This window comes from Apteryx rowi, unplaced genomic scaffold (assembly GCF_003343035.1).
Source record: "Apteryx rowi isolate R43461 unplaced genomic scaffold, aptRow1 scaffold_328, whole genome shotgun sequence".
Lineage (NCBI taxonomy): Eukaryota > Metazoa > Chordata > Aves > Apterygiformes > Apterygidae > Apteryx > Apteryx rowi.
This window is the reverse complement of record NW_020449730.1, coordinates 881,156-900,583: the sequence shown is the minus strand read 5'-3', so window position 1 is coordinate 900,583 and position 19,428 is coordinate 881,156. Positions and strand designations below refer to the sequence as shown.

The 19,428-nt window shown below is 41.1% G+C and overlaps 1 protein-coding gene across 7 annotated transcripts in view; it reads right to left on the bottom strand.

The window, feature by feature from the left end:
- The window catches only part of ZNRF3 (zinc and ring finger 3), a 127,902-nt gene that overhangs the window by 66,334 nt on the left and 42,140 nt on the right, over positions 1-19,428 (bottom strand). For 5 of the 7 annotated variants that reach the window (XM_026071553.1, XM_026071557.1, XM_026071558.1 and 2 more), the window contains one exon: positions 1,455-1,576. The exons of the other annotated variants lie outside the window; for them this stretch is intronic. In XM_026071553.1, the coding sequence (XP_025927338.1) occupies positions 1,455-1,472 (18 nt within the window). In that variant the 5' untranslated portion in view covers positions 1,473-1,576. The remainder of the gene's footprint in view (positions 1-1,454; positions 1,577-19,428) is intronic. 7 annotated transcript variants of the gene reach the window in all.

The following is a 19,428-nucleotide window of genomic DNA, read 5'->3' as shown; positions in this document are numbered from 1 at the left end:
GCCCAGCAGTTTTAATTTTTCCTTTACACAATTTTGTATACAGTAATTCAAGATAGTTAYGACTAGAAGCAAAAATAAAGAGATGATAACTCTGCAGAAATGCGGAGATAACACCCTGCTCTGAAATATTCTGGGTCAGGAAGACAGCATAAATGGGATCTCAGCAGCAATCCCATATAGATGGGGACGTAGTATTTTAAAACTTATTTTACCACAAGTCTTTTGATCTTTGGTATATTTCTTAGAGCTTTAGCTGTTTAGATTAAAGGAGCACGTGAGACTCATGTAAAAGTTAAATTTCTAGTCCTCAAATATAGGGAAAGAAGTTGCAAATGCAAGCAGTGAAGTCTAACAGATTAAGTAAAATCAGAGAGTAAACATGAATCATTGTTCTATTATGCAAAAAAAATCACAAACTAAAATTCTGACTTTTGTAATTCCCAGAAGACAATGGCCACTCTGTTCCAGATAAATGACCTGTCGACTTCCCCAGGCAAGTGATTTAAGTAGCCTACAGAATTTTAAAATACAGTTGTTGAATTATCAGGTAATGGTAGAACAGAAATACTTTCATTATATCTACCTCCCACCTCATGCACAGAATCCTCCCCAAAACACACACGCGAGAAGCAGCTGGCACTTGCTAAGGACTAACAGACACACTTCTAGAGTATGCATTTTGGACAGAGAGCAGCACAGAGTTTCAGTTGACTTTAGCACGCAATGGTAGCTTGAGCAAAAATGCAAAAAGCACAGAGTTACATGGCCTGAACAAATAGCCTGAGTTGCAATACAAAGGTTGATGGGAAGGAATGTTTTAATATTTAGAAAGTTCTTGATCACCAGCTTGACTGAAAGTCAGTCTGGAAGCATCACCAAGGAAGCAAAAGACCCATTAGAACTGCATTCCTGTTAGCCAACATGAAAAAAGATTTTCAAGGCCAAAACATAGTATTTCTTATGCCTAAAGATGTACTCTATTTTTTAGGTCAGCATGCAAATGAATCTTTGAATACTTGCATAAAGGCTCCTTCAAGATTCTATAAACTGTACAATCTACAGGTAATAAATGTTCCTTCAGTCTGTGCCTCAGAAGATGCTCTCGTAAGTTTTTGAATATGATGGAAGTACTGACACCCTCTATTACAGCAATGCACACTAGACAGCCTAACACAGAATACTGATTTTTCATATTGCTAAGGTGTTTGCAAAAGTTAACTAAAACAAGTAAGCCTTGTCAGCAGTCTTAAATTCAGTACATAAGAGCCTGTTTTAGGAGATGGAAAACCAAGGAGATGTTGAAAACCCTAAGTGTTGGGCATTTAATTCAGAATTTTAGATCTGCAAGAGCAGTGCACAGAGCAGGGAGTTTGTGCCTGCACTCACAGCTGAACCAAGCTCTACCTGGCCCACATGACACGATGACCAAACATCTGTGGAGTTGTGGTGCTTACCTGGATATTTGTTATCATGTCTTCAATATACTGAGTACCCCAGAGAAGAACTTCTTTGAGAACTGAAACACTCTATACCAGCTCTGCTTCTTCCTGTGAACATTCATAGCACAGCTTATTCTCTGAAAAAAAAAAAATCGCCATCTCTGAGATTGTGCCTCAGAGATGCATTTCAGCTCTGGTGATAGAAATAATGATTTCTCCGTTCCCAGAACAAGTCGTATGCCCCTGAACCACTGGCCCAGAGTTCAGGTTCTTGGGTCTGCCCAGGCTACCCACTACCCAGGGAAGATTTTCCAACATCCAATGTCTCCTCCACATTCTCTCTCACTTGCCCACCCTACACTGCATTATTTCTACGGAATCTTATCTGTTCCTCTGTCTTGATTAAAAACTATCAGCTCTGTGTACTCTTTCCAGTCTTTCCCCAATCTACTCCCCACAAGAAACTCCCTAGCCCTCTGTTCAGATCAGTCTATTGCTAATCCTGTCACACATATCTCTTGTGAAATAAGAGGAAGAAAAATATTAAAATCAACTATGGGTTTTACTCTTAACTACACATTTTCCTTCACTATGTTGCTACAAGGTTAAACTGTTTTGGACACATCCTCCCACACATTTCTTACCTTTGCATGCATTTCTCTGAAGCTTAACCTTATGTTTTCTAGGTTTATAAGTAGGTGACTTGAGGATAACAACCATTCTTGCACTGTATTTTATCATAAACTACAAAGTACTCTCCCTCTCTACATTTTACTTTAGCTTATATTGAAGCAAACAAAAAATGTTCAAGAACAGTATCTACGACATTTTAAAGAATCTGAAGATACAGAGTTCAATCTTAAATCATTTTTCAAAGTTTACCTTTTGGTCAGATTTGTGTTTACATTTTATTGGCTTTAAGCCATCCTGGAATAATACACAAACAGCAAGAGCACACAGGTCACCTCAAGTTTACAGAAGTTCTGTTTCAAACTGCAGCTGTCACATGCCCCTTCATATCCCAGTTCTCCCACTTCACTGTGCTCCAAATTCTCCTTAACTTTCCTCCCCTAGACCTATCACTTGACCTCATTTTCAGTTTTGACAGTCCCATATACTTCAGTGGATTTGTTTTTAATTTACTACTTCTGACCATTTGAAATCATTTTAATGCGTAAGGAAAATTGCACTTCAGAGGGAAAGGAGACAACTAATTCTGGAAGCACAGGTCTCCAAGCAGGTACAGCCTCCTATTTCTAGAATGTCTGCTCTTCGATCAACATCACCAAATCCTCAAGAAATTACCTCCACAGCCTCCTTCGTGCCCTGCCCCTGCTTTGCACCCACATTCACTGGGCAAAGTCCAAGCATTAGTTTTAAATACAGTTCCTCTGTTAGATCCAGTATCATAACCAATACCAGCACAGTCTCTCCAATGTATAGAAAATGGAAATGCAGGTTAAGCCTAAGCCTCTGCTGCAATTAAGTGAGAAGAAACTCTAGAACAGGCTGTACGGAAAGGAACAGAATCTCCTTCATTGGAAGGTCAGGCAACTTTATCATGATATCTCAGCTTATCTCACAGCAGGAAGTTGATGCATCCCCCAGCTCCCAACGTCCCCTCCAGCCCTACACGTCTCGGATTCTCCCAAGGCCACTCCGCTTCAGAGTCCCCGGCGTCAGCAACAGAGCTTTCGGGAAGATACCGGCCATGCTCTGTCACATCCTCTCTTTTTACCAGATGATTCCCTTGAGACCACACGCGCCCAGGAATACATGCACACTTTTGTTATGCTGCTGCCACGCTCCACGTGGGGAGAACYGATGGTCTAGTGATGGGATTTAACCCTAACAGAGGATGGCGGTGGCTGGATTTCTGCTGCAACTAAGCCTTCTCCTGCTAAGACTGTATGGAAGTCGTTCCTTTCTCCTTCTGCTTTAGTTCCTCATTCACAACATAGGGAAAACATGTCCCTGCCCATTGGGCAATTCAGTGCTTAAAAAAAATGTAGTGGCCAGTATTGGGACATACAAATTTGGTGCAAAGAGTTGTTCCTGGAAACAGATTAAGGATTAATTTTTTTTTTTTCCATAATAGAAAATATCCGGTACACTAGGTTCTCCACTTCAAATAAAGTAACAAGTAACTGCACTGTTTTCAAAGTCTTCCATTGCAAGGATTTAGTGAATATTGAAACATGCTATATCATCACACGGAAAGAAACATTCAAATTCACTGAAAACAAAAATAAATGCCCTTCTTAAAAACAGCCACCTGGTGGCAGCCTGTGGCTTCAGTCCTATTGTTCCCAGTGGCAACTGGCAACCATTTTGAAGGGGATTAGCTCCAGGCTGAGTCACCGCTGAAGAATGCTCTGTAGTAGGGAGTAAAAAGAATGACTTTAAAATAAAAAGGCATTCTTAATTCTAATGTAGCGCATCACAGAAAAAGTCACTGCCAATATTCCCATCTCACACACTGAAATTCTTCTTCCCTCTTTCAGTCTCAGTTTGCTTTATTTTGCACAGCAAGCCAATAACCAAGTTAGGTATAAACCACAGGTCTCCACAACCCGGTCCAGGGCACCATTCAAAACCCCTCACCAGCATACACAAGGCTCATGTGCAGTTTTGCTCATGGTTCACAGTCTATACTTTGACATCTTGAACAAAAATGCTATTTGGTACTCAAGAAATTATTGACCCTTCTCTCTTTTCTATCTTTCGAAGTCATTTATAGAAACTTAACACCTGGGGCCTAAAGGACTCATTTCATATTACTTGAAGTCAAACTATCAATAACAAAAGTTTCTGAAAGTCTGGAGATACCTGATGCATTTCCCTTCCATTACAGAGATGTTAATTCCCTGATCTACAAGCAAAATTCAAACTAACTACAACGTGCAAAATAATACAGCTTTCCTGAGCTGCTTCTCTAACATTTTATTAATGTACATGCTTATCATATTACTGCACCTCTAGGCATGAAAAATAAAAAGCAAAAGTACCAGTAGTTATTAAAACTTAAACATTTGGAACAGCAATGTCAGAAAACTATTTGGACAAAAGAAAAAAGCTTATGTAATTTTATCTAAAACTTTTGTTAAGGCTGCTGTATCAAGTGTTTCATAGTTTAAGTACCAGATTTAAGGTAGCCCATTCAGCCTTAACTTAAATACGTGTGCTTCTGTATTTCAGGATACAAAGAYAGTTTTTCCTCCACCCTTTCCCTACCTCTTCCTGGATTCCTCCTTTCTATGGCCACTAATCTATGGCCTGATCTCTCCTTGAGATTCACCTTCTACTTCCTCTCCCCACACCCTCTTTTTTTAAACCAACTTCTGTAGTGCTGGCACACAGCCCCTGATAATAAGTCCAGCAGAGCTTATTGGTGTTGGTTAGTGCTGTGCATCTACTGCTGGCACACCTCACCACGGAGGTATGCCCTACTGACTGGGAAATTAATGGTGTAAATTGTACTCCAAGAACACAGCAATGCAGGGCAAATGAGTGCTGTCTGCAGAGCTCCCTCACACATTACAGAAATTGGACAGTGTGCAGTGAATGAGGTAAGATACTATGAGAAAAGAAAATATAGTCCTGCGGTTAAAGCAGCTGAATGCTTCCCAAGATATTGGATTGCTTCCCCTGCCACAGAGTTCCTAAGTGATGCTGGGCAAGTCATAAAAACAGCCATACAGGGTGTGACCAAAAATCCAACCAGCACAGTATCCTGTCTCCAACAGTGGCCAACTGCAGAAGTTTAGAGGAGAACAGGAGAAGCAGAACAGATACATAGTGATCCTTTCTCTGGTACAGCCTCCAAATCAGAGCTATCTGTGATTAAGAGACTTCCAGAGCTGAGCCTTCACCTAGACCATTACATTTAATAGTAAGCAATGCATCTGTGTTCCACAATTTTGCCTAATCCCTTTTGGAGGATGTTCATGCTTTTGGTTTTCACAACATCCTATGGCAAGAGTTCTACAAGTTACCATGTTTAAAAAAAAAAAAAAAGTACTTTTTGTTAGTTTTAAAGCTATTCCATGAATTTCACTGAATACACTGATAGCTCCTATATTGTAAAGAATAGCCAATAATTGTTCCTTAATCACTGTCTCCACATCAGATTTTATGCATGTTCTCAGCCATGCATATTCTCCAGCAGCCTCCTTTCCAAGCTGATGCAATTCAGTCTTTTTCAGTGGGTGTCACTGCACTACACAATGAGGCTGAACTTCACCTTGTGATCTTCCTGTTCTTTCTCTACTCTCTTCTTGCCCTAGTCTCCCTTCCCAGTTTTACACTGCAGTGACTAGGACTGCACACAACATTCAAGCTCTTGGAGGCCAGTGGTCCCTGTGAGGTTGTCTGTTCTGCTATCTATTCCTTTCCTGGTAATTCCAACATTCTCATGAAATTTTCAGTGTTGCTTCCACCAAAATTAGCATTTTCAGAAAACACTGTATCCATAGGAAGGAAAGGAAATCTCAGACACAATTTTGAGAAGCCTCCCGGCTCCCACTGGTGCATGCTTCTAGCTTGCATTGTAGTTAACCAAGATCTTCCAAAGATCAGCACTGATGCAAAACCCACTGTATATACAGTTGTGACTTGTTGGGGAGAATTCCTTTAACTAAGGTCCTTACATGGCACATTCATCCAGAGATACACATAGAGCAGGGTCTGCAGAAAATCGGAGACATGTCAAAATACAAACAAGGTCAATGGGATCTGTGCCTAAACTTAGAACAAACAAAAAAGGTTAGCCATCCTGAAAAGAACAACCACGCTCAAAAATACATCTTTGTACTGTAGCTAGGGAACTGCTAATTTTATCCTTAATACTTAAGTAAATGTTGATGCTTAGTTTTTAAAAATGCAAATAAGAGTCCCTTCATTTGATCAGGCATTTTGAAAACAGGTTAGTTAAATGCATATAGAAAGATAAAATATATTGGGACCACTCAAAGAAAAGCCCTCCCCCACCCCCCCCTCAAAAAAGAGCTGTAAGAGAAGAGTTGGGGTTAGGATGCTCTGGTGACTGTCATGTCACATAGAGCCTCTGTCATTTAATTAATAATCAACAAAACTATTTACCAATCTTCAGATGGATCATGTAGTTCAAACATCCTAAAAGGTATTTTAGTTTCTTATTAGTACCTAATATCACAAGATAGCATTGCCTTTTGTTCAGTGACCTTCAAATCATCATAGTTACTATAGTACTAAAACAAAGTATTACTGATGTCAAATCTGCCTCTTACTGACAGAAGGAGGAGTAATTTCAGGCCCAGAAGCCTCCAGTTAGTAAAGTTTTCTTGACATTAAGGAGTCAGCACCTTACTCCCACCATTCTTAGAGCGCTGCCAGCCCAGTCCTGGCATTCGCCTCTCCACTTAACACATTCACCCAGTCTAACAAGAGCTCTCTGCACAAGATCCCATCACCACTGAGTTACGAACTTGATTAAATCCCCGCACAACCAACCAGTTTATATTGTGCACTGCAGACACCTGTATGCTAGTACTTTAGCTGATAAGCTCCTTCCAGATGGGAGATGTTCGAAAGAGAAAAAAGCCAAGATCTCCACCATATTTAACACTGTTCGTGTTAGGCATTAAGGATGCAGTTTCATTATCAGCCTAAAATCAATCTGTGGCCATGCTGCTCCTTACTGGGACAACTGCATTTCCACGTTCCTAGCCACGTACTCCTGCAACACTCCTGGCATCAGTAGTAGTTAGCACACTGCCACACTGTGTATCAGATCTTGCTAAATAACTAATCCTAAAGGAAAAAAAACATAAAATATTTATTTTCTTAACCAGCTCATGATCCAACTCAATTATTACTTCCAACACAAGGAAGTCAGCAGCAATGCCTCATAAAGGACAGACCAAGGACAGGGCTGCAGCAACAGGGCTTTAGATCAACTGCAAGTGAGCACAAACCAACACCCAAGACACTGGCCATCATTTTGACAGCCACTGCTGGCAAGATCACAGCAACTGCCTGATCATCTTAAAACATTCTTCTATAGCATCCTAATTGCATGCAAGCATTTCTTGTGGCCTGTGCAGCTTCAAATGCAAGAGTGAGGTCTATGAAGAACCAAAAAGGAAATGAAGGATAATCTGAGAGAAGAGTCCAGCAAAAAAGGGGCAAAACACCACCACACAAAACACTCCTCACCCTCCCCTTTGAGCCTGAGTAGTCTATTTTGTGACAAAATTTTATTGAGATCTCAGAGTTGGATGTTCACTGACCCCAGCACTTCATACCTATAGAACAGACACCAACACAAGCAGAACAGAAACCACAGATTCGCTGTGGCTGCAGAAAGAGCCTACGTCTCAATGCCTTTTTGGTGCAGGTAAAGGGAATCAAGAAAAGTCATTTTCCTAATGCAAACAAGTCATAGCGAGGTCAAATTGCGCTTCCACAAGCRCTGCATTCAAACTTAAACTAGAGTATGAGAAATACCATCACCAGACATCATGAAAGCTTGAGAATGAGAAAAAACCTGAGGAACTTTGTTACATGTGGGTGGAGGGAGAACAGGGGGAAGAAGTTCTCCGTCTCTTCCTCCCCACTGATCATGTTACCTGAGCGGTCGTAAATCAGCTTCCCCAGCGTTTATTAGCCATGCTTGAATCTGGTCCATCACAAACAGGACAATAAATGAGAAAACATCACCTCTAGTCAAACTGGACAGAATTCATGATCCCAAAAATAAGAATACAACCATTTAAGTAAACTTCTGTTTGCCTGAGAAAGTGACAGACAGAACTCCTGGATTTGTAGCTGCAATATCACTGTTCAATTAAAAAAAAATTACCACATTTTCTCTCTGATCAATAACCTCTTCCAGTTTTTTTAAACAACTGCCCAATGAACAAATTAGGCACTATACTTGGCAGTGGTACAGCTCAATTCTTATATAAGTTCGCTCAAGCTGGAGTCAGAGTAAAACCTGTTCAAGGTCAAACCCATCTGCTCACTATCATTTGATCAGCTTCCTTTTCATTCACAAGTACAGCAATGGCTACAATACGACCATCAAGACAAAAAGATGGCTTTACAGGGAACATCTTAGAGGAAAAAGTTACATCAGCCTAACACTCCTTTGCTCAAAGAGCTCTGAACATTAATAGCAACTGAAGATGATGCAGCTGCTGCACAGAATTAAAAAGAGACAGAAAGAACAATTACTTTCTGGCAACATTTTTTCCTACAGCTCAAAAAAGATCAGTGSAACTTGAGCTGAACAATTAGGGAATGAGATGAAATTCTGGAGATTTACTCTTCTTCCTTCCATTCATGTTAGTGAGCAATTTCACTAGRCACCTGCCAGATATGCCAACTTAAACTGTTGTTCTAGAGCTCAGAGAACAGCACATTGCTCTTGCATTGAGATGCACCAACTCTGACTCTCTTGCTCTCCAAAAATAAGGATAAGTAGAATGTCACAGTACGCAACAAACCCCACAAGGCCATCAAAACCAGCATAGATCTTCCCCTTGCTCTTTCAAACTCAGACAAGCAATCTATGAACTAAGTATCAGACTGAAAAGCCTGTGGAAGAAAAAGCCATGAAAGGCTCATATATTAGTATATGCTAATAGGAAGTCCTAAGCCATAAGGCTGGACACATACACTGCAGAACTCTCACCATGTGTTTGCTCTAATCTTACATTTTTTCACAGGTATCTGCTACTGGCTTTTGCCAGAGATAGTCAACAGAGCAGATGAATTTTTAGGTTGACTTGGTATGGCAGTTGTGTCAATTCATTTGGCTGCATGCATCAAAAGGTTATGGATGCTGCTGACAGAAGTGGCAGCACAAATTCAGGAAATCAGATAAAAGCACTTTTTCATTCTATTCCTCACTAGAGGCAAAAGTATGAAGATTCTGCATTAGTGGCAGAACCATTCAATACTTCCTTTTCTGTGGGTGGAGAGACCTCTGCTTTATCAACTACTGTCTATACAACAGACTGGAACAGCCTGTACCCCATAAATCTGGTGGGATTCCCAAAAATGAAAATATTTTAAAGTGGATGTGCAAGTTCCCAGAAAGTCACAGTAACTGCTAGGATTCTCATCCCAGAATTTCTCTCTAGCCTCTCCATATCATGAGGGGAAAAAGCCTGAAGCAGTAACAAAAGTACATGTCAGAGCCCATCTCAGAGCTCTGTAAGATGTGCAAATTTCCTGGTGCCTCAAGGTTTGGTAACTAGAAACCAAAATCAGCATATTTCAATTGTATTGAAGCTCATTCCACTAGTGTCAAAGATCAAATCAGTCACATCTGTAGAGGGAGCAGGGCAGAAGAGAGGTTCAAGGGGGTGGGGGAGAGGAAAGAAGTTTTGATGCCAACCAGCAAAATGGGGAGACTTCCACATGAGAACATAGGAACCCCAGTATCATCCCAGCTACTCTACAATAAAGCAGATCCAGCCCTTTTTGAGGCAGCACTTCTTATTGAGGTAATAAACTGATTTAGCAGACTATAAATATAGCTCCAACCTTGGAGTGAAGCATGAAAGCCAACAATATGCATAACCTCCTGTCTATCATGATAGACTTAGATTCACAGTGTCATAATTTTGGGTATTTAACTGTGCTGTAGAATCTCATGCAATGGGGGAAAGCTGGAGACTTTGCCAGCTAGAAACAGCCACTGTGGTTTCTAGCATCCTGGAATATATTTTGGGACTGAGATAATCCCATTAGCTCTTTCTTCTAAAACAATCAGTAAGTGAAACAATGCAGAATGGTGAAGAGTCAGTTTTCAGCTCCAGAGTTAACAGCTCACCAGAGACTAATGGGAGCAGCTCTCTCCCACAGGGACTGTTTCAGGTTGTCACACAGACAGACCCCTAAGTCTATACCAGGAGCAGATGCACGCAGACTTTACTCATGATCCAAGCAGACAAGTTTGTTCTGCCCGAGTTCCAAGCACATAAAAATTAATGCAACTACATTAACTAATATATGTTGCATCTCTATTAATACTTATCCATTCAGGCTTAACATCATGTCTACATGGTCACACAGCTTTTGGAGATCAAACTGTACTAGCTCAGGTCATCCGCAATATATCACAGAGATATACGTTTGGGGAGAGAAAGTTGTATTATTGAGCTCTTCCTCACAATTTCACAAGGCTCCTTTTGAAAAGCTGTTTTCTATCCTTCACCATTATAATCAGAATAAAGGTTCAGAAACAGTTCTGTGGCAGTTTTGCAGCTGCAGCATATAAAGAGAATTGAAGTTTCTAAATGAGAAGACTGAAAACTCCTTCCATCCCCACATGCCTGTTCCAAAAAAGTCACACCTCTCCTTCCTCCCTTCTACATACAGGAGGGGAGGGACAGGGTGGGGGGACAACAACTCACTGTTTCTTTCCCACTCACTTTGTGCCTGAACAAGTCTGTGCTTCTTGAAAATGAACAGGCTTATCGCCTTCCCCTCTAAGTGTACCTTGCCTGTGCTCAACTTCTTTTCATACACATCCCAGAAATCCTTAACTGCAGTTCACAAGAGCAAACAAAATAGTTTCCATTTTAATAAGGAAGGAAGCCTCAAAACAAGCATTCCTTCCTTTGCCATTTTCCTACTTCATCCCACATGGACACCACAAGTGTGAGAATACCACATGCAGAAGTTGTGCAGAGTAAAATAAGGAAAACTGCAAGTTTGCAGTTATTTCCAAATAACTGGGCTGCCTAATATCCACGGAAGTCTTCTAAATAGTTGAGTATCCTTGCCCTACCTCCATGGCACATGCTTCACCTCTCTAAACAAACAAGGACTGTCTTTGTGTCTTTGTTTAATTAAAAAGAAAGAAAAAAAAAAACAACCTGTCTCACAGGCTATGATTACATCAGCAAGAGCTTTCTCGTTTTCTCTATCAATCCTGCCTTACTCAGGCTTTGAAGAGCCTCTGTGTGCTGCTGCCATGCGCTTTGATCTTTCCATTTTATGCCCCAGGGCCAGCGCTGATAATATCTGCTTTGCCTGCACAGTTTTGGGCAAAGCAGTAGCACCCATTCCTGCCCAAGAGCAGCTTTGTTAACACACTGAAACAGCATGTGCATCCCTGTGACCCCATCAAGACCAACACAAAAACCCACACACATTCAATGCACATACACCACTATAACAACATTTGGACAAACTACATTTTTCCTCCTGTTAGGAAGTTGTTGAGTGTGACAGTTTATTGTTAGTCTCTCAGCTACATAAAGCCAAGTCACTGTATATCAGCTACAGAACCCAGAAACTCAGATTTCCACATTCTTGTTGCTCCATTTGGTTCAGGATATTTAATAATAATACTGAAACCCATCAAATTCTCTATTCACACAGAGGTGGGGAATATCCTCAACATCAAAGTGTGTCAATTATCACAACTTGTCCTACATGGCAAATGGACTGGAGTTTTTTTTAATTCTTTTCCTTGCAAAGCCATGCAAAAAGACCTCCACTGCACAGGAGGAGCCAGGCAGCTCCCCTTTCCAAACAAGGATCTAATACAGGCAGCAGAATCTTGAAAAAATAAAATAAAATGAAGTTCCAGAAATGCTGCTTTGGGGCCCTTCACTTTTGCCATGGCACTACTCCTCACCTTTCTAGAAAAATGAATGTGCCAAGTGTAGATTACAAGTAAAGATTTTTAGCGACAGCTTTGGGATGAAGCCAGATCGTCTTTTCTGAGATTCTTAGGCCTATCTTACTACACGCTTTCTCTGGCACTGAAAGTGTTAAATGTGAAAGCAAGGAATTTCAGGTATTAATATGCAAACATTTTGACAGCACCCTCCATACTATTCATAAGACAGAATAAAACCTAGAGGAAAATTCTGCCTATTTTAGCAACTGAATTCTTGACACTTGCGGGTTCGGAAAAAAGACAGAGGTAGGAAGTGAAACAATGAAGCGCTAAGCAGTGAGAAATAAATCTGGAAATCCTACTCACAGCCAAGTGTCAGATCCTGAAATGACTAAACGTAAAGGTACAGAATTATTGCAGGGAGTTAAAAGAGTTTAAGAAGGAATATGATGATCTGACATGCAGCGCTATCATCATCTGCCCAGCAGGAGCAGGTATAAACCATATCCAGAGATGGTGGTAGGCACTGCACACACAGCTTACAGACCCACTTGTGTGGAGGGCAAGGACAAGTTAAATAAATTCAGGTAGGAATCAAACGTAAAGCAGCTTTCCTCATTTCCCCAAGAGACCCCACCCAAAGACAGCACCATTCAAATCCCCCTCAGTTTTTGAGRCAGATTAGGATTTGACAGAGCTCTGGCTGAGAACCAATGAAAATAATTTCTTTCCTGAAGTAAAAAGCAGAGAGAAGGTTTTCCAGCACAGAACAGACAGATACAGCCAGGCGTTTTAATGTCACCACCTCACTAGCTGGCGGGTAAACTGCTTTTGATTGTCCCTTTAACGGCATTGATTGCTAAAATGAAGAATTTCTTTTCCATAGTTTCAAACAGTAGTGAAAATGGTATCTCTCAGACTCAGACCTTCCCCAAAAAGGCATATAAATAATTTCAAGAAATACTTACTAGAAGGCACAGTGTTAACCCAGAAAACCAGACAGCAGCTTCAATTAGTCTAATTCTACTGCTGGCAGGGGCAGGACACAGCAAGTGTGCTGGAGCCCAGCCTGCATCAGGTTTCATCTATGAAGAGATCTGCTTTTAAGAAGCCATATAAAGCTATTTCATTCATAGTTATGTAGCATGCTGTATACAGCAGAGAAAAGGGCTTCCTGCCCTGCACAGCACTGTAACACTGTAGGTAGCAACGTGATGTTCCCCAGTTTGGTTTGAGCAGTCCAGGCTGGTGCCACTGTCCTATCAGCAATTTCACAGCTAAGCTAAGAGATCACCATCTCCAAGATATGGTGTCAGGCCGGGGATTTCACAGGCTCTATCAAACTGGGAAAAAAGATAACTGAAAGCTCTAGAAACATACACTGCTCAAAAGTGTTTGACTCCTTCCACCACTCAGTGGAGACAGATTTTTCTATCAGGACTGCAGCTATGTGCACCTCACTGACAGAGGCAGGCCAGGACCTTTGACAGGAGTGCTAACTCTGGCCTGCCTGCCTTTATGGGAAAGGATATTTTAATCTGCAATTCCTATAACCTGTCCAAAGCCAAGATTTTGCCAAGAATTAACTAGCATTTAAAGAATTTCAAAAACAAAGACTTCACACCAAGACAGTAACAGCGAGTGTGAAAGAAGCGCTGACCTGCTCTGCTGTCTCACACTACCGCTGCAGCCAGCTGCCCGCTCCCTAGCTAAGCCCACTGCAAACCACTGAGCTGCAACCCCATTCCAGGTTTTACACTTAGCCGCTCCTCCCAGGACTTCAAAGGAAAAGTATTTTTGTACAGCCCAGCAAGGAGTGTAAACTGCCCAGCTGCTTCCAAAGCAAGATGATTTAACCCTTCAGTAACCAACATGCTACACCCCCAGCAGGGGCTGCGTGTGAAGAGAGTTGGTGAAAAGAGTTTCACTGGGAGCCTAAAAATTAAGTCTGTTGTGCTACAAAAGTTAATGGCCCATCTGAAAAGTGACATACCTATAGTCACCTTCCCATCTCTCCTCATTCTCCCCCCCCTTTTTTTTTTGGGGGGGGGGTCAGGATGGGGGGGGGAAGGGGACTTGAACATCTAAAACAAGTTTATGATATGCACATGGATATTTTCTGTAAAGCTTCTGAATTGAGCTTAAATGGCTACCAAGACCTCCCCCTTCTCCCAATAATGCAAATTGTCATCCATAAATATTCCAATACCATCTCAGGCTGGACCCTGAAAGGATCCCAGAAACTCAACACTTCGAGGCAAAACTCTGGTGAATTAAATATCCCCTTGACCTCCCACTTACTCTTACAGTAGTGAGGAGGAGGAAAGCAGGCTTCATCAGAAAAAGAAACTCAAGTAACTCTTTGCAGCAAATACTAAAATGGCCTGGCCATCTTCATGCTGGGAGACAAACAGAAAGGTAAAGGAAGATACTGAATGAAGCTCTTCTCACTGAAAAATGGGATGAATAGAATATCTCGTCAGCTCTGTGGATATGCGAGCGCATCCCTCCACTGCTCTTATTCCGTGCAGGGTTCCCCCTGAAGTTTGAGTTTCTGTGCTCTGTAGCCATTTCCCCACCACTCTGAGCAGGTAAGAAGCAGAGGCAGTGGTCTGCCTGTTGTGTTCCCTTGGGTCTCAGTTTTGTTTCAGGCCAAAATGGTTCACAGCCAACTCCATATGAACACGGATAACCAGCCTTCAATCAACACAGAGACCCTGAAAAGGCACTCTTTTGTGTGCTAGCTGGTGATGGGTAAGCTTTGATCTCAAACAGGCCACTTGCTTTTGTCTGACATTAGCATATTCACTCAGGTAGTTCAGTTAGAGAATCTTGCAAAACCCAATAGGATTTACAGGATCCAAACTTCTTTTTGCCTAATTATTAAACAGAGGCTGTGTATTACCTACAGACAAGTCTTGCTTACGTTGCAGCTGTCCATGCTTTTATTTTACAGGGGTTTTTTGTACAGGAGCTTGTTTGACTTGTGTATTTGTATGTTACAGGCAAATTAAAGTAGTGTCTTCTTTACTAAGGCACATCTGTATTCAAAAACTCTCAAAACAGGTGGATCAGCTGCCAAAGCCTACAGCCAGATCACACCACTGGGTAAGATATCTCTGCCTTTTGAGTTCAGACATCTTACTTTTGAAATTAGTTTCTCTCCTACACCTAGCTGATACTTCAAGCAACTGCATCTCTGTTATAACACTTGAAATTAAAGCTAGGGGTTGCTTGGGATAAATTTAACTCCCCTTGCTCTTTCAGGTGTTCTACCAGATCTGCAATATGGCAAAGGAGTTCCTCTGCATGATGTTGCAGGTGCATAAGCAGGTAGGTCCCTTCCTGCAAAGAGTAAGGGGAAAGCATGTTCTACAGCATGAACCCTAGTGGTGCACCATTGCATCTGTGCATTGCTGCATCATGGTGGCTGCACAGTCTCCAGAGGAGGCACAGAGCAGTGCTTAGAGCACAGCATTCACTGCTTATAATCCTCCAGATCGAATGCTAGCTATTCAGACTGCTATGAATAGTTCTAATAACAAGGATGTAGAATTTGCCACAGTAAATTACATGCCAGTTTGCTTCCCCTATTGCCCTCTCTGGTGGCATAAGAAAAAAATTATCCTTTTCTCTCCTTTCTCTTCAGTAGCCTCATCTCCTTGGAGTATAGTCCTAAAGTTTTGAGAGCAGGACAGAATGATGACTGGAGAAGTCAGGGGTGTACATGTGGAAAGCATAAGCAATAAAACACCAAGGGGTGTGTGCATGTTAAATGCACACACCTTGGGTGTGCTAAGGAATGAAGTATAGCAGAGTGCCTTTGCCCCAGACCTGCATTTGCTGAAGGGCAGCACAGTCTCAGGTTCTGTTTCTGAAACTATTAGAACCTTAAACATTCAGCCCACTTGCTGCACCTTCCAGTTTCTCTAGGTACAGAATTATTTCTCCAATAACACTTCAGCAGCTAGGCAATTGCGGTAGGGAGGCTGATGTTCTGGCAACGTTCTCTGTGGGAATCCTTGCGCATTGCTGAGTTCAGAGGATGCCCCCTTCAATTCCCCTCCCTGTGAGTTATCTTTCTCCTTCCCATGCTCCAGAGGTACAAGCAGAAAGACTTGCTGGGGAACACAGAGCAACACCCTCATCTCTCCTGCTTCCCCAGGAACATGCTGAGGGCACACAGCTCTCAACTCAGCAACTTGCAACTGGTCAGAGGAACCAAGCAGTGCAAGAGGTGGGCTGCTTTCCTAAAGCTATAGGTACAGGGGAAGCAAGCAAGAACATGGCAGGAAAGCCAAAAAGCAGACAGCTTATCCTGATAATCAAATCTAAGGACCTGCTCTCGGTTTGCATCAGAGCCATTATTCCTTTTTATTCCCAATGTAACAGCACAGAGATAAGTGAAAATATCTGATGCTGCCATTTTCCAACTCTTCCTTTCCTCCCATGCAGTGTGTTTGTGAGTGGGACCACTCCCACACTTCTTCCGTATAAAGATAGGAAATTACAGGTTTTCTGCCAGTAGCATCGATTTTTGCATAGGCGCAGCTTTATAGTCCACATGTGCGTTCACTGGTTGTGAACTGAACAGTTTACCCTTCAAATGAATTGTACTTTTCCTCCCATTTCATCACAAAGTTAGACATGTTTCAGTTTAAGCCAACTGAAATGCTAAGCACAAGTCGGGCCACAGGTTTGATATTAGAATCCACTTAACCTATTTGAGTGGCTACGTGCTTTCTCGCTCCAACTTAAAAGACTGCTCCCTAGAGATCAACTCTAAAAATTCTGTCTCAGAATTTTTTCTTTATGTCTCTGTTCCAACCAGAGAAATTGACTCAGATTTAACCTGTGTAAGTTTTTCAATACATAAAGCAGGCATAAGTATGCTTCTATAATATATGGCCATTGTCCTCAGGACCTTTTGAGAACAGACTGTTGGGAGTAACATTTGGTTACAGCCCAAATGAGACATGGCTCACCTTAGGTGAAGTTACATCAGTTCAATAAGCCCAACTATAATGAATTTTTGTGCTAACAGTTAGCACACATCAGTTCTAGGGATTCAGATTCTGTGTTAGCTGCTTTAAGGACAAAACTGCTTGCATTTGCAATAACAATGGTGAAGGTGCCCTAAATACTTCTTCAAGACTTCTTCGGGCGAAAGTCTTTGGACTGGTGGAGAGAAGTCTGCTTGGTTGCTTCCTAGACCTTGACAAAAGACTTTCACATGCAAAGGCCTTCAGGTGAAGGATTCATGCTGTACTATATACATTTTTCTCTCTGAACAGATTTTCTATCATTTCTCTTTCCTCCTGTCACTTTTATCTCCTTACCAAATAAGTGCTGTGCAGGAAAAAGTAACGTAAGTCTTTAATAATAACATTTTCTTTTAGGATGTGTAACCAACTTTAAAGAGATTGCCACTTATGTTAAATACACATTTGAAAAACAGACCAAGGTAATGCTTTTTTACATAATGGATAATTAAACCATAGCACTCACTGCTGTAGACATTGTGGCAGACAAAAATAAAAGTGGTTTCAAAAGGTGTTAGACAGATCCATGAAGAAGGGGACAATGAAGTTATTAAACACAGGCAGAACTGTGGCAGGACACAGCAACTGGTTCAAGAAAAGTTTCCAGACCACTAACTTAAATACCTTTCCCAAGCAATCACATTGTTGGCTGGTTGTCAGAAAGTGCACTGGGATAGCTGGATCTTCACTTTTATTCATCATATTCCATAATATTTTAGGGAAGACACTATCCCTTCACCCAGCAATATGAAAATCAACTAGTGTGATGATACTATCCAAGTCTAGCAACAGTTTTACAAATGTACCTTTAAGCTTCATCTAATCAGGAAGGCAAGGAAAAAGGTCACGATCACATCCACTGTGCTGTCAAAGACCCAAAATGGCAACCCGAATGCCAAAGACTCATCACACAGCCCTATTAGTAAAGAGACATAGGCCCCAGCTGGAGAAAGAGGCCAGACCTGGCATGAGAACAACCCTTCTCTGCAGATACGCTTGCACCAAAGACTTGCATTTGTAAAAAGCAGAAGTAACAGCCCCATCAATCTGGTGCTCAGCAGATGACTTATGTAGGGGGAGGGAAGGAAATGGGGAGACTACTATCCTAACGTGCTTCCACTGGTCCAGTGAAAGAGAGGGCCTCTCGACAAATTCTCAAGTATAGAAAAATACAGTGGCAAGCCTATTATAAATACATCAGTCTTCAATCTTCAGCTGTGAACATACCAGTTTAAGCTCCAGAATCCAAATCAGCATGTTTGAGCTATTCCAAAATTGCCATTTTGTATTCTCCTCACTTTTATATTTGTCTAAGATATAGACTGCAAGAGAAAGATATTTGCTTGAAAATTGCAAACTTATTTGAGACCTGTAAAAAAAAAAAAAACAAAAACTGTCTCTAATTTCCAATATCTAATGTACATCCTGCACAAAAAGTATGGGGGCAGGCATAAGAAAACTTATTTCAGAACATTTTGCTTTGCAATTGAGTCACAATTTTGCAACTGATAACTTCAGAAAAATGAGAAGTTCAGTTGCAAAACCAGAGGTATTTAACAAATAGACCAACACCTTGGATTGTCTTTAATTAAAAAGAAGAAACAAAGAAATTTACATTTTTCTTCAGAAACTTTTCCAAAATAATCTTTGACAGTTCAGAAATAGTGATCAGTAGTCAAAGTTAGAAAATAATTAGGTTTTTTTGTTTGTTTTTTTTTTTAAATTGTCCATACATTTAGCATACAGCCTACTGAGAAGCAAGAGGCTGCATGACAGGATAGGTACTAGGTCCATACCAATGTGAATTTTACTATAAGGAAAAAAATTATGTTTCAAAGTTAAAGACTGTTGTAACTGAAAAAAACCCATACAATTCTGACCCTCTGAACGTTTCCTGTGATGAAGTTATCAATTTCATTATAATATTTTTCTAAAAGACCTATATTAGTGCACAAGATGGATAGACAAAGGAATTAAGTCAGAGTTGCATATTTACTGCAGTTTCTGCCTATAAGAACACCTCCTTATTTAACTGTATGTTGGAAATTTACGTGTCAAACAATTCTATGCAAACATGAGATCAGTTGAAGACCATCCTCAGTACATCTGAATCATAAGGCTGTCTAAATAGTTCCTTCATGGATTTCCTCTACAAAAGGCAGTTTACCTTAAAAAGCAACTTGCACTGGAACACAAGAAGGTAACAGCCAATTCCACATTATTCAGGTTTTTGAATCCCAGCTCAAAATATTTAATGCTACAGTTTCTGGATTACTGAACAACCTAAAGTATGCAAAAGCTGCACGATTCACTCACTGGCAGAGTT